This window comes from Branchiostoma floridae, unplaced genomic scaffold (assembly GCF_000003815.2).
Source record: "Branchiostoma floridae strain S238N-H82 unplaced genomic scaffold, Bfl_VNyyK Sc7u5tJ_786, whole genome shotgun sequence".
NCBI classification, from domain to species: Eukaryota; Metazoa; Chordata; class Leptocardii; order Amphioxiformes; family Branchiostomatidae; genus Branchiostoma; species Branchiostoma floridae.
The window spans coordinates 54,147-72,748 of NW_023365931.1; the positions used below are offsets into that span (position 1 = coordinate 54,147).

At 38.8% G+C, this 18,602-nt stretch overlaps 2 protein-coding genes across 5 annotated transcripts; one reads left to right on the forward strand and one right to left on the reverse strand.

The window, feature by feature from the left end:
• Positions 1-125: 125 nt before the first annotated feature.
• On the forward strand, positions 126-13,081 carry LOC118409002. Of its 4 annotated transcripts, none has more exons than XM_035809866.1 (16): positions 126-244; positions 708-808; positions 1,349-1,491; positions 1,834-1,945; positions 2,420-2,463; positions 3,023-3,955; positions 4,093-4,175; positions 6,771-6,952; positions 7,586-7,774; positions 8,256-8,404; positions 8,867-8,943; positions 9,587-9,714; positions 10,221-10,362; positions 10,528-10,607; positions 11,409-11,463; positions 12,118-13,081. In XM_035809866.1, exons 2-16 carry the CDS (start codon positions 787-789, stop codon positions 12,212-12,214), a joined length of 2,436 nt encoding a protein of 811 aa, XP_035665759.1. In that variant the 5' UTR covers positions 126-244; positions 708-786; the 3' UTR covers positions 12,215-13,081. The 4 variants fall into 4 exon arrangements, with proteins under 4 accessions (XP_035665759.1, XP_035665762.1, XP_035665760.1 ...); XM_035809869.1 differs by having other exon boundaries at positions 10,531-10,607; XM_035809867.1 differs by having other exon boundaries at positions 159-237.
• Positions 13,082-14,148: 1,067 nt separating this feature from the next.
• LOC118409004 (ADP-ribosylation factor-like protein 4C) lies at positions 14,149-16,360 on the reverse strand (the record flags this gene model as incomplete). The annotated part of the gene is given in 1 exon segment (XM_035809871.1): positions 14,149-16,360. A coding segment is annotated over 1 exon segment (597 nt). The 3' UTR covers positions 14,149-15,698.
• Positions 16,361-18,602: the final 2,242 nt, after the last annotated feature.

Below are 18,602 nucleotides of genomic sequence, written 5' to 3' on the forward strand. Positions count from 1 at the left end.
TTCGCTCAAGATACGTTTTGATGTCACAATTATTAAACATACAAAATTAAGATTTATTGAAATTTATATGGCAGATTTATGTCAGAAACTATGTTTTCTTTTACGTTTTTGTCTTCATACTGCCTCGGAATGATACTGAGTTGAAGCCTTATCACTAAAGGCTCAACCAATCAAAATGAAGAAGACATTCCAATGAATCCATTTCCCGCCATTTTGAATTGGAGGCCGAAACCTGGGGTAGATGGTAACTTTGTGTGTTTACTGGCTTTTATATAGATTCTTGTAATTCTCTTCCTTGTTATATTGTGTTGGAATCTTGGGGGCTTTTGTCTCAAGGAAGTGAAGTGTTATTGACTTGTCTGTTTGTGTGTCTGTAACGGGTTATGTGTGTGTGTGTGTGTGTGTGTGTGTGTGTGTGTGTGTGTGTGGATGTTTGTATGTCTGTGTGTGCTCATATGTGTTTGCGTGTGCTAAAATGTGTGTGTGTGTGTATACAAATTTGTATGTGTGCATGTCATTGTGTGTGTGTGTGTGTGTATGTGTGTGTGTGTGTACACTGTGTGTGTGTGCTGATGTGTGTGTGTAAATGTAAAATTCACACTAGTACTATGTGTGTGTGTGTATGTGTGTGTGTGCGTGCATTTGTGTGTATCCCTGTCTGTCACTGAGTGTCTCTGACATTCAAAGTAATCATGTTTATATTACAGATGACAGACTGGTTCCATGAGTTATAATGGAGAAGTAGAACTCTTTGTGACTCCTGCCAGGCCAGATGGGAATTGAGCAATGATGAGTACTAAAAGACAAGGTACGAGAAATTAGAGGAATGATTTATGTGAAGTCCTTCATTTAAGACAACATTGATAGATTATTAATACTTGGCTGTTAAGTTGTCAATTAATTATGATCATAGTTATAGTATTGATACTATGGAAGGTCAGTGAGGTCATATTGTTTTAGATATAATAGATCTAGAAAAGATATGTTTTTACTAGTTTTAGAAATATTTCTCACTGATTCTTCACTATTGACAACCTCATGGCTAAATCACACTACAGTTGTATATAGCATTGCTGGGTGCGTTGATGACTTTTTAAACTAAAAAGTTTGACTTCAAGATTAACAAAGTTGTCATCTTGGAGATAAGATTTACTCATCTTTTGTCTAAAAAAGTGGTAGTATAGCCTATATAGGTACAGGGGCACTTTACATTCAGGTCCAGATCTCTTCCTTTTAAACAATTTCGACAACATACAGATATTGGTACACAGTCCTAACTGTGTGTGTAAGACCTTGGTAATACTAAGAGTGTAGAATCATTGCACCACACCTCCCCCCACCCCCCCAGCTCCTGACCATGACCAGCCTAGCCACCATGGCCGGGGCGGTCAGCTGCGGAAGAGAGGCCGGACAGCTCTCCCTGCCGACGACAACGTGGAAATCATCAATGTTGATGATGATGAAGAGGAGGAAGACTGGCTCAATATGACGGTAAGATCTAATCTCCAAGCAGATCCTACGGTAGCATAAGATAGTATCAAAAGCTGCCAGAGGAGTGAAGTCGGCTAAGGAGTGTGTTTCACTACCGAGGACATGGACACATGGCAAATGGACATCTCTTGGCTGACTACACTCCTTGGCTAGTTTGGTACTATCTTATGTCATCGTAGGATCTGCTTGGAGATTAGGTAAGATCGCTGAGGGTATGCCAGTACAAAAGATTTTGTTCATAATCATTTGAACTCAGTAAGGATTTGCGCTACTCTTCCAATGGTCGTGACATGATTGTTCTCAAAAGAAGGTAAACAATGAATGTTCTGTTATCATTGACAGATGTCCAAGCATACTCATAACCAGTCAATGAATGATGACCGCAAGCTGAAAACCTACAGCGCTCGAGGTGCCCGGGCAGAACGCAGGCAGAATAAACAAAATCAGCAGGAAGGTAAGTTTGTGGTCAGACTCATACTCCTGTCATAGAACTAGAAGATGTGAATTGGTACTATAAGTGAAATGAAATGTATACAAGCGATCCCGATAATGTCATGGTGACGTAGTGATAGGCAAAAAGCAGGTGTTTGGCAAAAGATTGATTTACATATTAACCAGTGATCTGATCTGCTAATCTAAATGTCAATTTTCAATCCAATCTACTGACGTCCTGGTAGGCACCAGCCGTCTAATACCCCGGATATAAACAACAACAGCGATCGCTCGTAAATGTAAAGGAAAACAGAAAGAAGTAAAGCCTTGTTACTCTATTTTCATATTCCTCTGTGACTAGTCTGTTATCCAACAGAGCTTTTCTACCTGCAGAATTATAGCACAGAATTTAGACATGACTGATTACCATGTGACTCGGCCCATCAGAACTCTCTGCTATATTTTACATTGGTGACATCATTCTTCTTCCCCCCAGAACTGATCCCTGAAGATGAACTGATGTTTGACAGCCAGCTTCAGGTAATAAAGGAGGTTTAGACAGACCACATTTCATTCATTTTATTAATGTTTTGTGATTGTCCTGATTGTCCATTAAAAAGCTTGCAAAATCTCAATTGTCCTAACAACTATGCCATCATAATGCAAGCATTTTTCAAAACCATTGCTTTATGGCAATAATATTTACTCGTACTCCATAATTTCAAATATGCCAACCAGTGTTCTAGCCAGCCTGATATTTTTTTCTGTCCCCTGGATTTTGAATGGCAATCCTGTCAAACGTGTGACGATCCTAGGGATATCCGGGGGCATATTCCCCGGGAAGATTTTGAAATCTAGACAATCTGTAATGCTATTTCCTTTATTTTGAGGGACAAGTTTTGCTGGTAGACTCAACTTTTGACCAATTGTTGACCCTCACAGAGGACGGAATGGGCAAACATTTTGTCCATCCCCAGTGGCAAAATTACGTCTAAGGACGGAAGGACGCTGGCTTGAACTCTGAATCCAACACTAAAAAGTAAACTCATACCTTTCCTTTAGCTTTTGTTGTCTTAGATTCCCTCACTTCTGCCCACAGAAAGCCTTGGCACTGAGTAAACAGGAGGCTGAGAAGAGCACATTCCAGCAGCAAGCTGAGGAGGAGGAACTACAGAAGATACTGGAACAGTCCAAGGTGGAGACTGGGACACCTGTCAGAGCTGCCCGGGTGGAGACAGCTGCAGGTGGACATCTCAGCCCACACCTGGTGGACACAGCTGCACCTGTCAGCCCTGCCCAGATAGATACACCTGTCAGACCATCACAGTTTGCACCTGTGAAACCAATCCAGGTGGAGAAGGGTACACCTGTCAGAGCTGCCAAGGTGGATGGAGCTGCACCTGTCAGCCTAGCTCAGACAGAGACACCTGTCAAACCAAACCAGGTAGAGAAAGATGCACCTGTCAAACCAATCCAGATGGAGAAGGGTGCACCTGTTAAACCAATCCAGATAGAAAAGGGTGCACCTGTAAAGACATGTACATCTGCCGGACCTGCACAGGTGGTAAAAGGTGTACCTGTTGAACCAGCCCAGGCAGAGACAGCTGCAATCACACCTGCAAAACCAGCCAAGATGGAGACAGGTGCATCAATAGGTATGAAATCAGCCCAGGTGGAGACAGCTGCAGGTGCAAAAATCAGACAAGCCAAGACAGAGACAGCTGCAGGTGCAAATGTCAGACAAGCCAAGATTAAGACAGCTGCAGGTGCAAGTGTAAGCCAAGGTCAGGTGAAGACAAAGATTGAGACAGCTGCAGGTGCAAACGTCAGACAAACACAGATGAAGACAGCTGCAGGTGCAAATGTCAGACAAGCCAAGGTGAAGACAGCTGAAGATGAAAATGTCAGGCTAGAAAATGGTACAGCTGTCCAACCAGCCCAGTTGAAGACAGGTGCAGACATCAGGTGCAACTCACACATACATGGAGAGATGAACGGGACAAAGAAACAACAGCAGGGAAGAGCAGAGGAGGTAAAGATTGATGTAAGATATGAAAAACATCCGATTTTATCACTAATAAAATAAATGTAAGTTGAATTATTGTTACTAAGGGATCAACTTGGTTCTTGCTCTGTAGTAAACTACATCTTGTTTTTTTTTGTGGTCAGGAGAAAGGAAAGAAACATCAAGCCAAGGTGAAAAGAAGAAGACAAATTTGTCTGGATCATATGGAATGTGGTGATGGGGAAAGGTGAGAAAACTTAACTATGTGAGTTTTAATAGTTAGTTCTACACCAAACTTGGAATCTTCTTAACCTAAGCCCAAACCTTCATTGCTAGAAGTGCATTCGGCTGTTTCACAATTGAGTGTACCCATTTATTTTTCCACATGTTACCAGTTGATAAGAAAGTCTACATAAGATATTACTGTTTTTGACTGTTATTTTCCAAAAGCTGGTGTAACAAGGAACACAACAAAAAAAGAAATAGAGAAATCCATCAATATTTGGCGAAACTATTGTAAAAAATGTTGCCTAAAAATGTCCCATTTCTAGTGTTACCAGGGGTCATTCAGTTTTTTCACATTCTGAACATTGCAACTGACTTTAAAAACATGACTGCTACCTTAAAATTCTTTATTTTGTACATGCAGTCATATGTTAACTTGAGATATATTACAATTTTTTGAAGATATTCCAACTTTTTTTTGCCAGCAGGGTTATTTTGCATTTTCACCCACATGTTACCAATTTTAATGTAATATTTTCTTATAGATTACAAAGTATGTAGCATTGTTTTTATGTACTGTAATAAGTGTTAATTTGACATGTAAAGTTTTGATATGATGTATGTAACTGAACAAAAGTAGAATGAGATCATTCCTACTTTCATCTGACTCACAGCGAAGGATCAAAGTACATGTATCAGCTGTAATTTTCCGAAAAATTCTGTCCCGTCCGTACCCCCCCTCAATTTCTTTACTAGGCTAATATTACATGCTTTTAATTGTGATGGTTTACAAGTCTCTTTGACTAGATACCAAACCACTATATAAACCATATCTGTGATAAAGACCTTGCCTGATACAGCACTGTATAACTTCAAATGTCCCGTCCGTACCCCTGTCCCGTCCATACCCCCCACCTGTCCCGTCCGTACCCCCACTTTTAGTTTTAAGCAAAAAACTGGGGAAAATGACATCCCAATTGCTAAAATAACACATAATAAATACTAAATAGATACAAACAATTAATCTCCTCACTAAAAATAGTACTTTTTAATGAATTTGCCAGCATTTTCTTTGTCAGGTTTTTCATTATTGCCCATAAACTGCCTGGGATTTGCATGAGATGAAATCTGATACAAATGTATTCCCCTAAAGTTACCATCCCATTTGTCCAGTTCATATGCTCTCCTCTAGCCCAGCTCACTCTCCCAGATCATCATCATGATGGTGATGACCCATTCTCCTCACCTGCCAGTGTAGGTAGTGTACATGACAAGGACAGAACAGGCACTACCTGAGACACGAAGGAGAAAGGCAAAGGTTCTGGAGAGACCTGTCAAGTCTGCTACTCAAAATAAAATCCTTGAGAACAAAGGGGTACTAGTACTTGCTGTGACAAAAGAGAGCAGAAGAAATCTGCAAATAGGTCAAGAAATTGCAGATTTCCTGACAGAACATACATCCCATCAAGTTCACCGGTTGAGCATGGCCATCAAAGAAAATAAGCTCTAATGGCATACTCAGATCATTGATCAGATCTAATAATTATGTCTATCTCCTTTTTTTCTTAGTTTAAACATTATTGCAGTATTTGTACATGCTTTATTTAACTTGTAGTCAGTGAACAAATGTGTTCCAAAAGGTTTGGACAAGTCCCTGCAGTATCAGTCTTTTTTGCCTGTTATCTGGTTGTGTCCCGTCCGTACCCCCATGTATTATCATATTCATGAAATGATCAAGTCTCTTGCTGTGTTTCCCTAGTATGAATGCTAGAATCTTATGTAGGGGTTTATAAAGAATGAAATTCTAACAAAGTTAAGCTATCAAAGTGCTTGAACTTAAAAAAATTGTATTTGACCTTTCCTTCTACATGAAATAACAGCAGGGTGTTATCATCACCTTACAATAAATGACCAGAAAATGACACAACAAGGTGCTACTGCAAATCAAAGTTAGTTTTCTGGTCTTGTGGATTCTAGTGTTGGAAGATGACATGGAATAGGGTTTATCTTTAGTTCTTCAATTGCCTATACTGTATGTACCTTTACATACAGTCTTAAAGTTGTCCCGTCCGTACCCCCTCAGTGCCCCATTAAAGAAAGTCCTATATTATAGTAACCGGGAGGTGTTGTGCAGAGATCTTTTAGAATATTAAGCCACAAGTATGTACCTTTAAATTTGAACTGCCAATATCAGTTTTGATATATATTAAAGTTGATTTTTCAACCTCAGTGACACCTGTTTGGTACACTCAATTGTGAAACAGCCGACTGGTTTACCCTAATGTTGTATCCCCTGACTTTGAGGTCAAGGTTTAGAATTTATTGGCGTTCACCCAACTTCCGTGCTACTGCTGAGGGTTACAGTTCTTTGAGTGACTTTTTGCTACATTGTATCTTTCAAGCACTTGAGAAAACCCACCACACTTATCTATTGTATAGAGGAGTATGTCCCTTGAATTGGTGAGTGAACCAAAACTGTAAGTAATGTATTGTCCCATGTAACTTGTACCTGTTACAGTTAGGGGTAGTTTACAAATAATGTGATACAAACCAAAAACAAACAATGAAATAATAGATCAAGTTGAGTTGTGTTTTTCTTCCTTTCTTTCTTTGACAGGTGGCTTAAGAAGAGGCGGGTTGTCTACCACCATGGCAATTTTGTCCGGAGACCAGGAGTCGACACCGCCAAACAGACAAACTACATCATAAAGTGCCTGGAAAACTACAGACTGAAACTACACCAGGCACAGAGGCGACAACTCACCAAACTGGAGTGGGGAAAACCTTTGGTGGAAGAGGGTAGGTGTGATTGTAATTCTACTCTGTTCTAACTGTAACTTTAAAACACAAATTTTATGAAAAACCTTTCGTAGAATAGGGTACGTAGAATGTTGGTGTGATTGTCATTCTATTCCATTCTAACCTTTAAAACACTAAATTTTTATGACAAAACCTTTCTATTCCATTCCAACCTTTAAAACACTAAATTTTTTATGAAAAACCTTTAACAGAAGAGGGTAGGTGTGATTGTCTTTCTATTTTCTTCCAACTGAACCTTTGATTTTTTTTTTTTTAACACAAATTTTATGAAAAACCTTTGGTAGAAGAGGGTAAGTGTGATTGTCATTCTATTGCTTTCCAACTGTACCTTTAAAACACGCGAAGTTTATGAAAAACACATAACAAACAGTATGAAAACTGACGAAACTCACAAAAAGCACACCATTTTATACAAGCTGCTTCCTGGGTCATGTGACAAAATGTCATCAAGGTGATATATCCTAGATAGTGTTGGCAGCAGAATAAAGTGTGATGCACTGAAATGAAGCATTTTCGTATTCAAATTTCACTGAAATGTTATGAATGCTTAGACACCCCTGCTTCAACATACATAGTTACTATATATAATCTCTCTTTTTGTTACATGTGTAGATGACACAAAAACAAGATCAAGAAGAAGGAAGGGAACTTGGACTGCAATTTCTGCTCAAGCAGATGTTGACAACTCCCAGCCTGCTGACAAAGACACCCAGAATGGAACTTTGGGTGTTTTTGAAGAAGATGACAAAGATGGGATTCTTGATATGTTTGGTTTTGATACTGACACCCAAAATGGAATTGGTAAGTTGTTTCATGGACACACGATATGCCTTATACTACAGTAACTAGTAATGCAAAATTAGTAATTCCCAAAGTATGCACTTTTTTTTTTACTGTGGCAGTCTTTATAGTAGCCCATGGGTAATTGCAGGTGTAGGTTAGTATGTGGTGTTAATAGGTTTGGTAGTATATAGTGATACATTTTTTAATTACATGTATTATGAGTCCAGGAAGACTAGTATATTTGTATATGCTCACTAATGGAGATCTTCCAAATAAACAATTATTTGGAAATTAAGAGATTTTTTTCAGTATCTTCAGTTTGGGTAACAGGCTCAGTATCATGTCACTCAAATGTGGGAGAAAAAAGAAATTTATATATTAAGTATAGTCTATTTCAAGCCATTTTAGTAGGGTGTACTGTTAGACACTTGGCAAGGCCTAGGCCAATTGAATAAAGATGATGCCAATAGATATTATCCATTTTTGTTTTCCATATCAGTATCTTCTGCATTGGGGTCACAAGGACATAGCCATGATGTACAACCTGAAGAGAACACAGAAAACATCGAGAAGATAGAGGATTTCGAAAGGCCTGATTCAACTTCGTTTGAAATCGACATACTGGACAACCCAAGTCCTGAACACAAGGTTATTTGTTTGTTTTGATTAGTCACATTGTGAAATTCAGAAGAACAAAACAGTATGAAAAAATATGATACAATGTGACATGTACAAACTACACATGGATATTATACATTTGCATGTGAAACTAACAGTAAGTGTACAAATAAATGCCTATTCTGAAGATTTTCATTAATCAACTCACCTAGTAAATGATGAATCAGATATACATTCATTTGATAGAATGTACTTGCCTATACTAAGATTATTACAGAGTAACTCTAGAGAGAGTGTGTGCTGAAAAAAAGTGCCAAGTTACCACTTGTTCAATGTTCTCACAAGACCTTGTACTACCAACCTTTGATGCTCTGTATAATGTTGTACTTATTTAAAGTTTTGTCCCTTGTTTACTAAGTATATCTTCAGCCCAACATTGAGTGTCCAGTGTATGGACAAAGGTCACATCGTACATTGTACTTTTTTTTCAAGCCTGTGACAAGGTCACTCAGAAGAAACACCAGCAGTCCTGTGGTTATGGGTACAGATACACCAGATGCAGCTGAAAGGTAGTGTATATATTTCAGACGTTTTCAGCTAAATAAGGGGTTTTGTAAAGTAACAATATGTCAGGAAACATTTTGTCCAGCCCAAAAAAGAACAAGAAACAGAGACTGTCATGATTTCAAGTACCAGAGTTACCAGCCTAGGATTGATGTGTTTCAAAATTCGTATTTTCCCAGAACTATCGTCGAGTGGAATTTGTTATCACCAAACACAGTAGGGGCATCTTCTCTGGATAGTTTCAAAGAACGCTTGCAGATAGATGTGCAAAAGTTAGGTGTGACGGGTCCTTCGGTGTAATATAACCAGCTGTTGCCACGCCGCGTGCCTGCACAGCTGATGTGTTGCGCCGAAGGGCGGTTATACAGGCTATATTGATACAGATACAGATACAGATGTTTCCCTATTATCTACTTTCCTCCAGGAAGTGAAGTATGGCTTGGGTTTTGTCTGTCTGTATGTGTTAGGGTTTGTATTTGTATATGTAACACAATGTGTGTACTACTAATACTACTAGTATGTGTTTGTTAGTGTAATATTGGATACAACAACTTCTCTAACTTCGATGACCTTCATTTTATATATGCTTGTGTTATACATATAACAACCTGTCCTTTATTGCTAAGGCTGTCTTGTGTTCATTTATAGTTTAGAGACAGAAGAAACAACCCAAGTCGGTAGTCCCCAGGACAAGAGTGAAGAGGAGAAGACTAGTCCAACCCATCATGGGGAGGATGTTGTTACCATGGCAGAGTCACAGGAAATTTCAGTGCAGGGTAGGGAAAATACAGTTTTTGTCATTGTTGAATGGACCATATTTTCTTCATATTTCCAGTGACATATGACATATATAGTTATTCAGCACACAGTTATTACTTTGTTGTATTGCCTCATTATGATAATTTATACATACTTACTGTAAATATCTTCTAGTGTAACTGTGTATTTGAAATGATGTATTTGTATTAAACAACTTACAAGTGGCACAGGCTACCAAGAACTCATTGAAATTAGGCCATAGCAACTTTAGTTGGTAGTTTTTGGGTTTTAGAAATCATGCTGAAACAGAACTTGGTCCACACAGTTTGTGGGAATAGATGTAGCCAGATTCATGTTTTTACCTCAACCATATGTTTCATTTTCAAGCTTCACAAGTTGCCTCATCCTTACCCTTATTAGAATGTGTTTCAAAATCATAAAGAAACCAGAAAATGAGGCTGATTTGAGCTCCTCATGGATAATCAAAGATCCAAATAAACAATAGTTTTTTGTATTTCCACAGATGAGGAGGACCAGTCTGCCAGGAGAACACTCCGACCCAGATCCACCAAGCAGCTGAAGATAACAGACGTAGTTTTGACTGACGAGTCGGAAAAGTCAGACAATGACAATGAAGATAGTGACTTCCTTCAACGGATTGAGAGGTCTTTGAAAGAGATTGTATTTTTTTAGGCCAACGGAAGTCAATTTTATCAATTACATATTTGAACTGCTTTTTTGTTATGCACAATAACTTTACAACAATGCATTGACACCTACCAAAGGGGATGCCCCTCAGTGAAAATTAAAAGTGAATATTCTGTTTTCAGGAGAAGACAGAATCTGAAGAGGCCTCCACTACACAGGCTGGGAAGGGGTTCTGCACCAGCCCTTAAACAGAAGAAGATGGGTATATTGTCAACTTACATTTTTCGCATTTTTACCTACAGAATTTAAAAAATGTTTTGAGCTCGAGGAACCTGTTTATTTTATTTTGTTGGTACATGTATAACATAACTTATGGAGACAGAAGCTATGTACAGTAAGTGTAACAGGGCTTGAAATACTTTTTTTTCATTGAAAATTACCTGCACCAGACAAATTCTACCTGTACCACTCTGAATTTAGGCAGTATGGATCGTATCAAAATTGTTCAGGAACCATTGCTATTCTTTATTTTATACTTTGTAGGTGATAACAGTCAATGCAGCTGATAAAAGTCCATATACACCTGCATCATATGACATTTACGTAAAAAAAAAAACAGTACATGGACCAGTGCAGGTTTGGTGCAGGTGGACACCAGAAATACCTGCACAGCTCCAATCTTACCTGCACTAACATGCATATGCAGGTATTTCGAGCGCTGTGCATATATGTAACACTAGACTGATTAGTTTAATCCACTCATACTGGGGCATACCTGTGCTCTTGTCCTCCTCTCCTCAAACACGGACCATCCAATAGCATATACAAGTCCGGTTAAGGGCAATCACTGGGACTTGAGCTCCTGACAGAAGCAATACATGGGACACTGATCATGGGTACACATTCATAGACCAGCTATGCTACCATTGTGCTTGTGCTGAATGTACTGTTTGGAAAGACAGAGTGGGAATGAAAAATGTGTGAAGAAAGAGAGCAAAAGAAGAAAACAATGAAAATGAGAGTTAAAATTGTATCATTATTATTGTTTTTTTTCCACTTTTAGATCAGGCAGTCAGAAATGGTACTGGGGAAGGATCCACCAGAACAGAAGCCATCAGGTAATGCTGAAGGAGATGTTCAAACTTGGTTTTTATAAAGGAGTAATTTATCAAAGTACAGTAAAGATACACTGTGTGAGTCTGGTATACTGTCCTTGTATTGCTTGGAGATTTATGCTAGAGAACTTTTATAATCAACATTGAATTGTTGTATCTCAAAGGGCACTGTAAATTTACTTATATATGTACTAGTATTTGCAGGGACTAACTTAGAAAGGGTAAGCAGTTGTTGTTTTTTCTTGTTTGAAGTTTGCCATTGAAACAATTTTTAGTGCAGTAGAAATACCAAAGACACTTTCATAGTTTCATGATTTTGTATGTTAACAGTTTAAGATTTACTTTGTTCTATATATGAAAATAAACTCAACAAATTTTTTAACTCACCAAGGAGGTCTCTTTAACCCTCTTGGACTGGCTTACTAAACAATTTCACTATAGAAGCCGCTTATTTGCATAGCTGATTTGTCCAGGGATTTTATGCAATTCTCCAAAGTAGTCGATTAAGCCTCTGAGACCATACGCAGCACAGTAATTTTCAATGAAACGCCAATTATATACCGACATAATGGACAGTACTAATTGGTCAAAAGTGTTGAGTAATCAATTAGTGTGCCCTGATGTATTTCTGTTGTCATCTCTTTTTGTCTACTGCAGTGAACAAGTGATGAAGTCCTGTTTAATTTGTGGCAAAGAGGTGCCGGAGGATGAACTTCAAGAACACATCAATAATGAACTTGACAACAGTACATGAGGACAATGTTGAGGACCACCCTCTCACACCATACCCACTGATTGTGTACCAAGCAACTGTTTTGACATTTCAGCTGGAATCTGTCCTTCTTGTGTATTTGTTGCTGGGACGGTAACTAGCCAATCACATCTGTTGATGGTATTTAACCAGCCAATCACATCTGTTCTTCTGCTGCATTTGTCTCTAGGAAGGTGACCAGCCAATCACATCCCCTCTTCCTAAATACACATGTATTACTATGTGTTAGTCTATGCTGATACTGCTAACATGTTACATGATGTGAGATCATATCAGGGTATATAAAGATGACTGTGTAGTACATGTATGTGTACTCTTGAAGAATATGGTTATAAAAAAAGTTTAAAGTTGATGCAAAGATTTACAAAGTGCAAGAAGAGAGCAATGTACACTATACACTTTGAAGATGCTATATTACTTGTTAGACTACATCTAAGTATAAATGTGTCACATGCAAAGTACACAACTGAATTATGCATACTTGTGACATAGAGAAAGACATGTTTGTGCCAAGTTTATCTCTGTTGCAAGTAACTAAACTGTAACACATTTTTGCATAGTCTGTTACTTTAATTTATGAATGCAGTAAATGTGGCACTGCTCTAATTCTCAAAACCTTTCTTCAAAGAAAAAAAATATGTAGAATCCTTACATTTTGAGAAGGATTAGAAGCCATGAAGATCTAATTAATTGTTAACTATTGTTCATATAGGAACTTAACTTCTTACTTCTGTTTCTTCTAACCAATAAATTTATAAAGTATAAGTGCAATGGAGTATTAGTTCAATTTATCTGGATATGACTGTATGTATCTCCAGTTAAATAAACTGTTGCATTGTTCGAGTTGAATCCATGCTTCTCCTGTTTGTTTTTCCTTACTTTGAATACCTTTGCATGAGACTGCCAGTTGTCAGTTGATATACTTATTGAATACTGAATTGTTATTAAACACAAGATGGAATATGTGAAGGATATGTTATACATGTAACATCTGATAGTAATTTTTCAGCTGGCCAGACGCCATTTTTACTTTTCCCCCTGACATCTGCTCGAAGGTTAGATAGCATATTGGTAGGACAAAAGGCACCATAAAAATAATAATAGGAACAGGGGCTAGGAGATAAAACAGTGGATGTTGAATATTTCTGTTGATTTTACGATTGTACAACTGGAAAAACATCTGTCTTTCTGGACTTTGGGATGTGCTTATCTTATTGACGAGACTTGCCAAGCTAGGAACAAAGCCATGGCATGACCTTGCTAGTATGTTGTACAATCAATACTAGTATATCAATAAAGCAGCGATATCAAAGGTACAAGTTTATAGTTTGCCGAATTGCGTATTCTCATTATATGACATGCATGTAAGATAAGTGTGCAAGTAATATCACCGGGACTCCAACATTGAGGCAGACTCGGCTATTTACATTTCAGTAAATGGCAATATTCAAGCATTTTTGGACATCAAGGATCTTGAAATAACCAGTATTGAGGGTTTTCTTTTGCATGGACACACATGAATAGCTCAAAGAAGAATACTAGTACTTATTGTAAAAGAATTGCCAGTAAAACAAACAAAAATGCTGTCCTAGTGTGTTCAGATATATGACCCATTGAAATGCAAATTAAGGATCTGTCTGCCTCATTGAGTTTGAAAGTGAGTGGAAAATGCTCTATAATGAGTCTATTGTCTGAGATAGTGTGAATGGTTAAACCTGGAAGTTGTCAAGTAAAATTTGAATGTGTATATGCAATACCATCGTGTGATTTCAACATTTTATATGTATGGAAATTCACAGGTCTGACTGTCCCAGGTCCAACCAACCACAGTGGTATAGCGTGCAAACACACCATTTCCATTGCAATGGCATAGAATTTACAGTAATGTGACAAACCAGTGCTAAGACACAGAGGAATGTTATTCCATATACAGAGTTTATTCACACAGTGTTACAAGACATGCCCACGTGTTACACAGTCTTCATTTTCACCATAACAGACCAGGTTTACAAGTACAACTCGTGATCACTACCCACACACTTCATAATCATGTCCAAATCATCTTTTACAAAGATACTGTCTTGTGCGGATGAACATATTGACTGTGATTTCAATGCAGATGTACAGTTCTGGTTTTCAACTTCAATGTGCGTATTTCTGACTTGCATTCAGTCCACCATTTCCCTATTGTATGCCTTTTTGCAACATTCTAAGGGTTTTGAAGTTTCAACTGGTACATTCTGTTTTCATCTTGCTTTAAGTTTACCAAGGACATAATATATTCCCTATATAAATAATTAATGTCCTTCAAGTTAGAAAATGTGCCACTTGAAACATATTCAGATGTCAGGAAAAAGGCACACAAATACTACAGCACCCAAAGTCGTACATTTGTATATAATCTGCTTGGAAATTGAAACATACATACTAGTAGATTAATCTGCTGCCTTGAGAAAAGCATACAAATCAATAAACCAGCATGAAAGTTCATCTATGCTGGTAGGCTATATACAGTAAATGCATTTACTTTTGCAGTGGTTTTATTTCAGGTAAGAAGGCATAAAGGGTTTTTTGAGGTTTTGAAGTTTCCCTTTGAAACAGTTCTGTAGCACAGTAGAATAACAAACATTTGAAGTGTTATGGCTTCAGTTTATGGTAACAGGTTACCACAATTGCTGCAAAGATAAGTCCACCACAAGTATTTCAAGATTTGCAGTAGTACAGAGTCACACAGTTACATCAATAAATTTCTTGGTGGAAAGAAATTTGGACTTCAGTACAAGGGGACATAAAATGATATCAGCTGATCTCTATCTTGAGCACTGCAGTCTTCGTGCCAATTAGTAAGGCAATATCATGAATATGCTACAAAAAAATGTTAATCTACATTACATGTGCAAAACTGTGTACAGTAATAGAAAATAAAACAATGGATTCGATCAAAAAATACTTATCTATAAAAAGAAATGTTACTTTGCCAAGCTGCACATATGCTAAGATATTACATGTATGCAACATATTAGTGTTTAATAAAATAACACATTTTAACACATTATGATTGTCCATTGCTTATTAAAACAGTCAACGGTTGCACCATAATTTGTGGGATATTCGTTCCATTTAAAACCATTTAAACCATGAGGCAAGTATGTTTATAAAATACAAGTTGGGGTTTTAGGAAGTATTAAAAATACAGGGAAGTGGTAAAAGATTAAAATTGAAAAGGGAAGGTACAAAAACTATTCTCATAATGATTTATATACAGGTATACAATACGAATTTGAATAATTTTAACGTTAAATTCAATAAGCAACGATAATGGTGTTTTCCACCTGTGACCAGATATATACATGATTTCCCTGTCAAACAGTGGTCACTTTCCACTGCCCATGTGGCATTCCTAGTTGTTTATTGTCCAAATTCCTTTACAAATAAGACACACAGAATGGCCATTCCCACTTGCGTGTCACCTCCCTCTCTTTTTCTGCTGTTTCAGCATTTTTCTCCTCTTTTTGATCATCCGATACAGCGCCTCGAGTCCTTCTGTTAGCCCTTCTCCGATAATTGCACAAGTTGGTTGAACGTGGCACAAGTTGGTGGTCCTTATGTCGGATACAGACAGGGTTTCCTCGACTTCTTGGACACTCAGTGCACCGGGAAGGTCCTGTTTGTTGGCGTAAATAAGGATAGGCACGCCCTGGTGTTCTGTGTACCTTGCTACGCGTAAAATCTCAGTTCTAGCCTCGTCTAGCCTCTCTTTATCCACACTGTCCACGACAAAAACTATCCCGTCTGTACCTCTTGTGTACGGTCTCCACAAAGGTCGTAGTTTTTCTTGGCCTCCGACGTCCCAGACTTTAAACACCATGTTGTTCCCGACCTCCCCTTTAAACTGGATATGTTCGGTGTTAAAACTCACGGTCGGTAAAGCGTTTACAAACTCTCCGAGCTTGAGTCTGTACAGTACAGTAGTCTTGCCGGCTGAGTCTAAGCCTAGCATGACGATATGGAGAGGTTTGAAGCCGGGGATTCTGTGTAGAAGGCTGCTACCCTGTCCGCCCATCGCTTTCACTGTCGTACGGTAACTCACGGAACCGAACCAAAACACGGCATCGTATCAGGTTACAACAAGGGTTGGTCCACCAAAATATGACTTCCTATTTTGGAGCCAAGAGTCCTCTAAACCATTCAGTATCTTCTTGAAGGCCGTTTCAGTTTCTTGGGAAACGTTGAGAAGGCGACTTGTTCCCGTACCCTTGTTCCCGAGCTCGTGCAGACACCGAAGCCAAACAAGTTGGATCCCTGAGCAGAAGCGAGACAGACCTACGGCTTCGGTGTTCAATGTTTTCGTTGTCGAAGAGTACAAAATGCGATTTTACCTCATCACTTCTGCTTCTAGAAGTCCAAAACGTCGAAGTCCTTAAGGCACCTGGTGAGAAGACAGGACTAGGAACACGGCTTCTTGAAGATTTCCTAGTGTTTTCTTCCCTGACCGAAGATGGCGCGACGCTTCGGGTCAAGTGAGCGGGGGTGAGGCTGATGACGTCACGGGACGCCCGGGCAACCCTATTGGTCTCGCACCGGTGTTTCGTGAGCAGTTTGAAAGAAAATACAGTCTACACATGCTTTTATACATCCATTTTGAGGTAGAAATAGGAACCTATTGTAATGTTCTATACATTGTGCTACTTTTTTGACGATTGGAAGTGTTTTACGTAAATGAAACAGCGAAGAGGTTTGGGTAATGCTGCGTCGCCCTAGCATCTGCTTGGAGAAAAGTCGCATGCCAGGGAGGCTACTGTTTCTCACGGGCGTGGGCTAGTGTGAATGTGTGAATTGGACTTCACAAAAACTTGTCAATGATTCTTGGTGGTGGGTGGGTGTTTGTGTAGCATAGATGCCACGCTGACGCGATCGTGGGAACGGCCAGGAAAGGCCCGCTCCAAGCTTTGCGGGCTGAAAAGTTTTACCAAATACGGAGCCATAAAATTTGCCATAGAGGAGTCAATGGGCCAGTAATTATAATGGATCATTATGAGAACGGTATTATGGCGAATCTGCCAGCTTCACATCGTGCAGGCTCCACAGTTCGGGTATTATAAACTGATTACGAGCTGGTGCTTTATTCATTCACTTATCAGGGGTCCGGGATAAGTGATTTACCTTTATCTAACGTTAGGCCACAGCAAGTAAATTTTATGGATGACATCAGCGCGCGCATTAATTTTCACCTGATTTCAGAAAAAAAAAAACAAGAATTTTTTCTTCTGCAGGGATGGTCAACATGACGATAAAGTACCAAGATGAGCAAATGTATTGTGTTGTAGCCTAATAATTGTACTTGTAGTGACACTTGCGAGGTACACAGGACTGTAGTTGTAGAAATGAAACTTATTGGATAGTTGTAAGAGTGACACCAATATGGAAGTGTGGTTACCAACTTTGTTGGTGATGCCAGTCTACCACACTAGTGTCAATTTTACCACACTAGTACATGTCTTAAATACAGGAATGAATGCCTGGTTGACCCTGATACCATGATTTGTCCCTTTAATTCTTTTTACAAGTCATCACAACTTTATGGTGCCTATTTTTCAAAATGTAGCCATCTTGTTTTTTTCACCCATCTTGTTTTTTTTCGCCCTATCGCACTATTTTTGCAGTCTGCAGAGGATGTCATCCATAAAATTTACTTGCTGTGGCCTTATATGTAATTAGCCTTCCTGAATATTGTTGGTTGCAACATCGATAGCTTTACATTTCTTTTCATCATACGCTTTTAAAGAACTATTAAAACGACCTTGGTCACATAAAAAAAAATTTACACATAGGTGTTTTGTACGGAAATGTCACAGACGCCCAGAACGATTTTAGCGCATTAAAACTAGTGGAAATATTCTGGATGAGACACTATGATCGGTACGATATTTACATTCATTTCACCATACTAGCGTTTCTCTGCGTTGATATGGACGCATAAAATCCACGTTTACTTAACAATATTTTTTCCTCACAGAATGCGGGAAATTGCGTTTTAGAGGGTCAAAAATGTCAAAATTTCCCGGGGAGCATTCCGCGGACCCCCTAGATCGGTCGGGCCTTCGACCTTTTCTCGGTCCCGATTTTTTTCCCATTGACGTACTGAAGCATTAAGCGACCTTTTCTCAACGACCACCTGGCCAACGCGACCGCGACCGACCCAAATTGGGACCCATAACGACAGCATCATTTTCAAAATTGAGGTTTTCATCGATTTTTGATGATAACTAGCGCGATTTTGTGCTGACATCGGCCAGTTTGCGTCGGATTTTGACTGGCATTACGATGTTATGTTTAGAATAAAGATGGCGGCGGGCAATGGGTGGGTCTA

Coding starts and splice junctions, on each gene's coding strand:
- LOC118409002 (XM_035809866.1), top strand. CDS start 787: ATGATGAGTACTAAAAGACAAG. Junction 6,953..7,585: donor AAAACCTTTGGTGGAAGAGG/GTAGGTGTGATT, acceptor TTACATGTGTAG/ATGACACAAAAACAAGATCA. Junction 9,715..10,220: donor ACAGGAAATTTCAGTGCAGG/GTAGGGAAAATA, acceptor GTATTTCCACAG/ATGAGGAGGACCAGTCTGCC.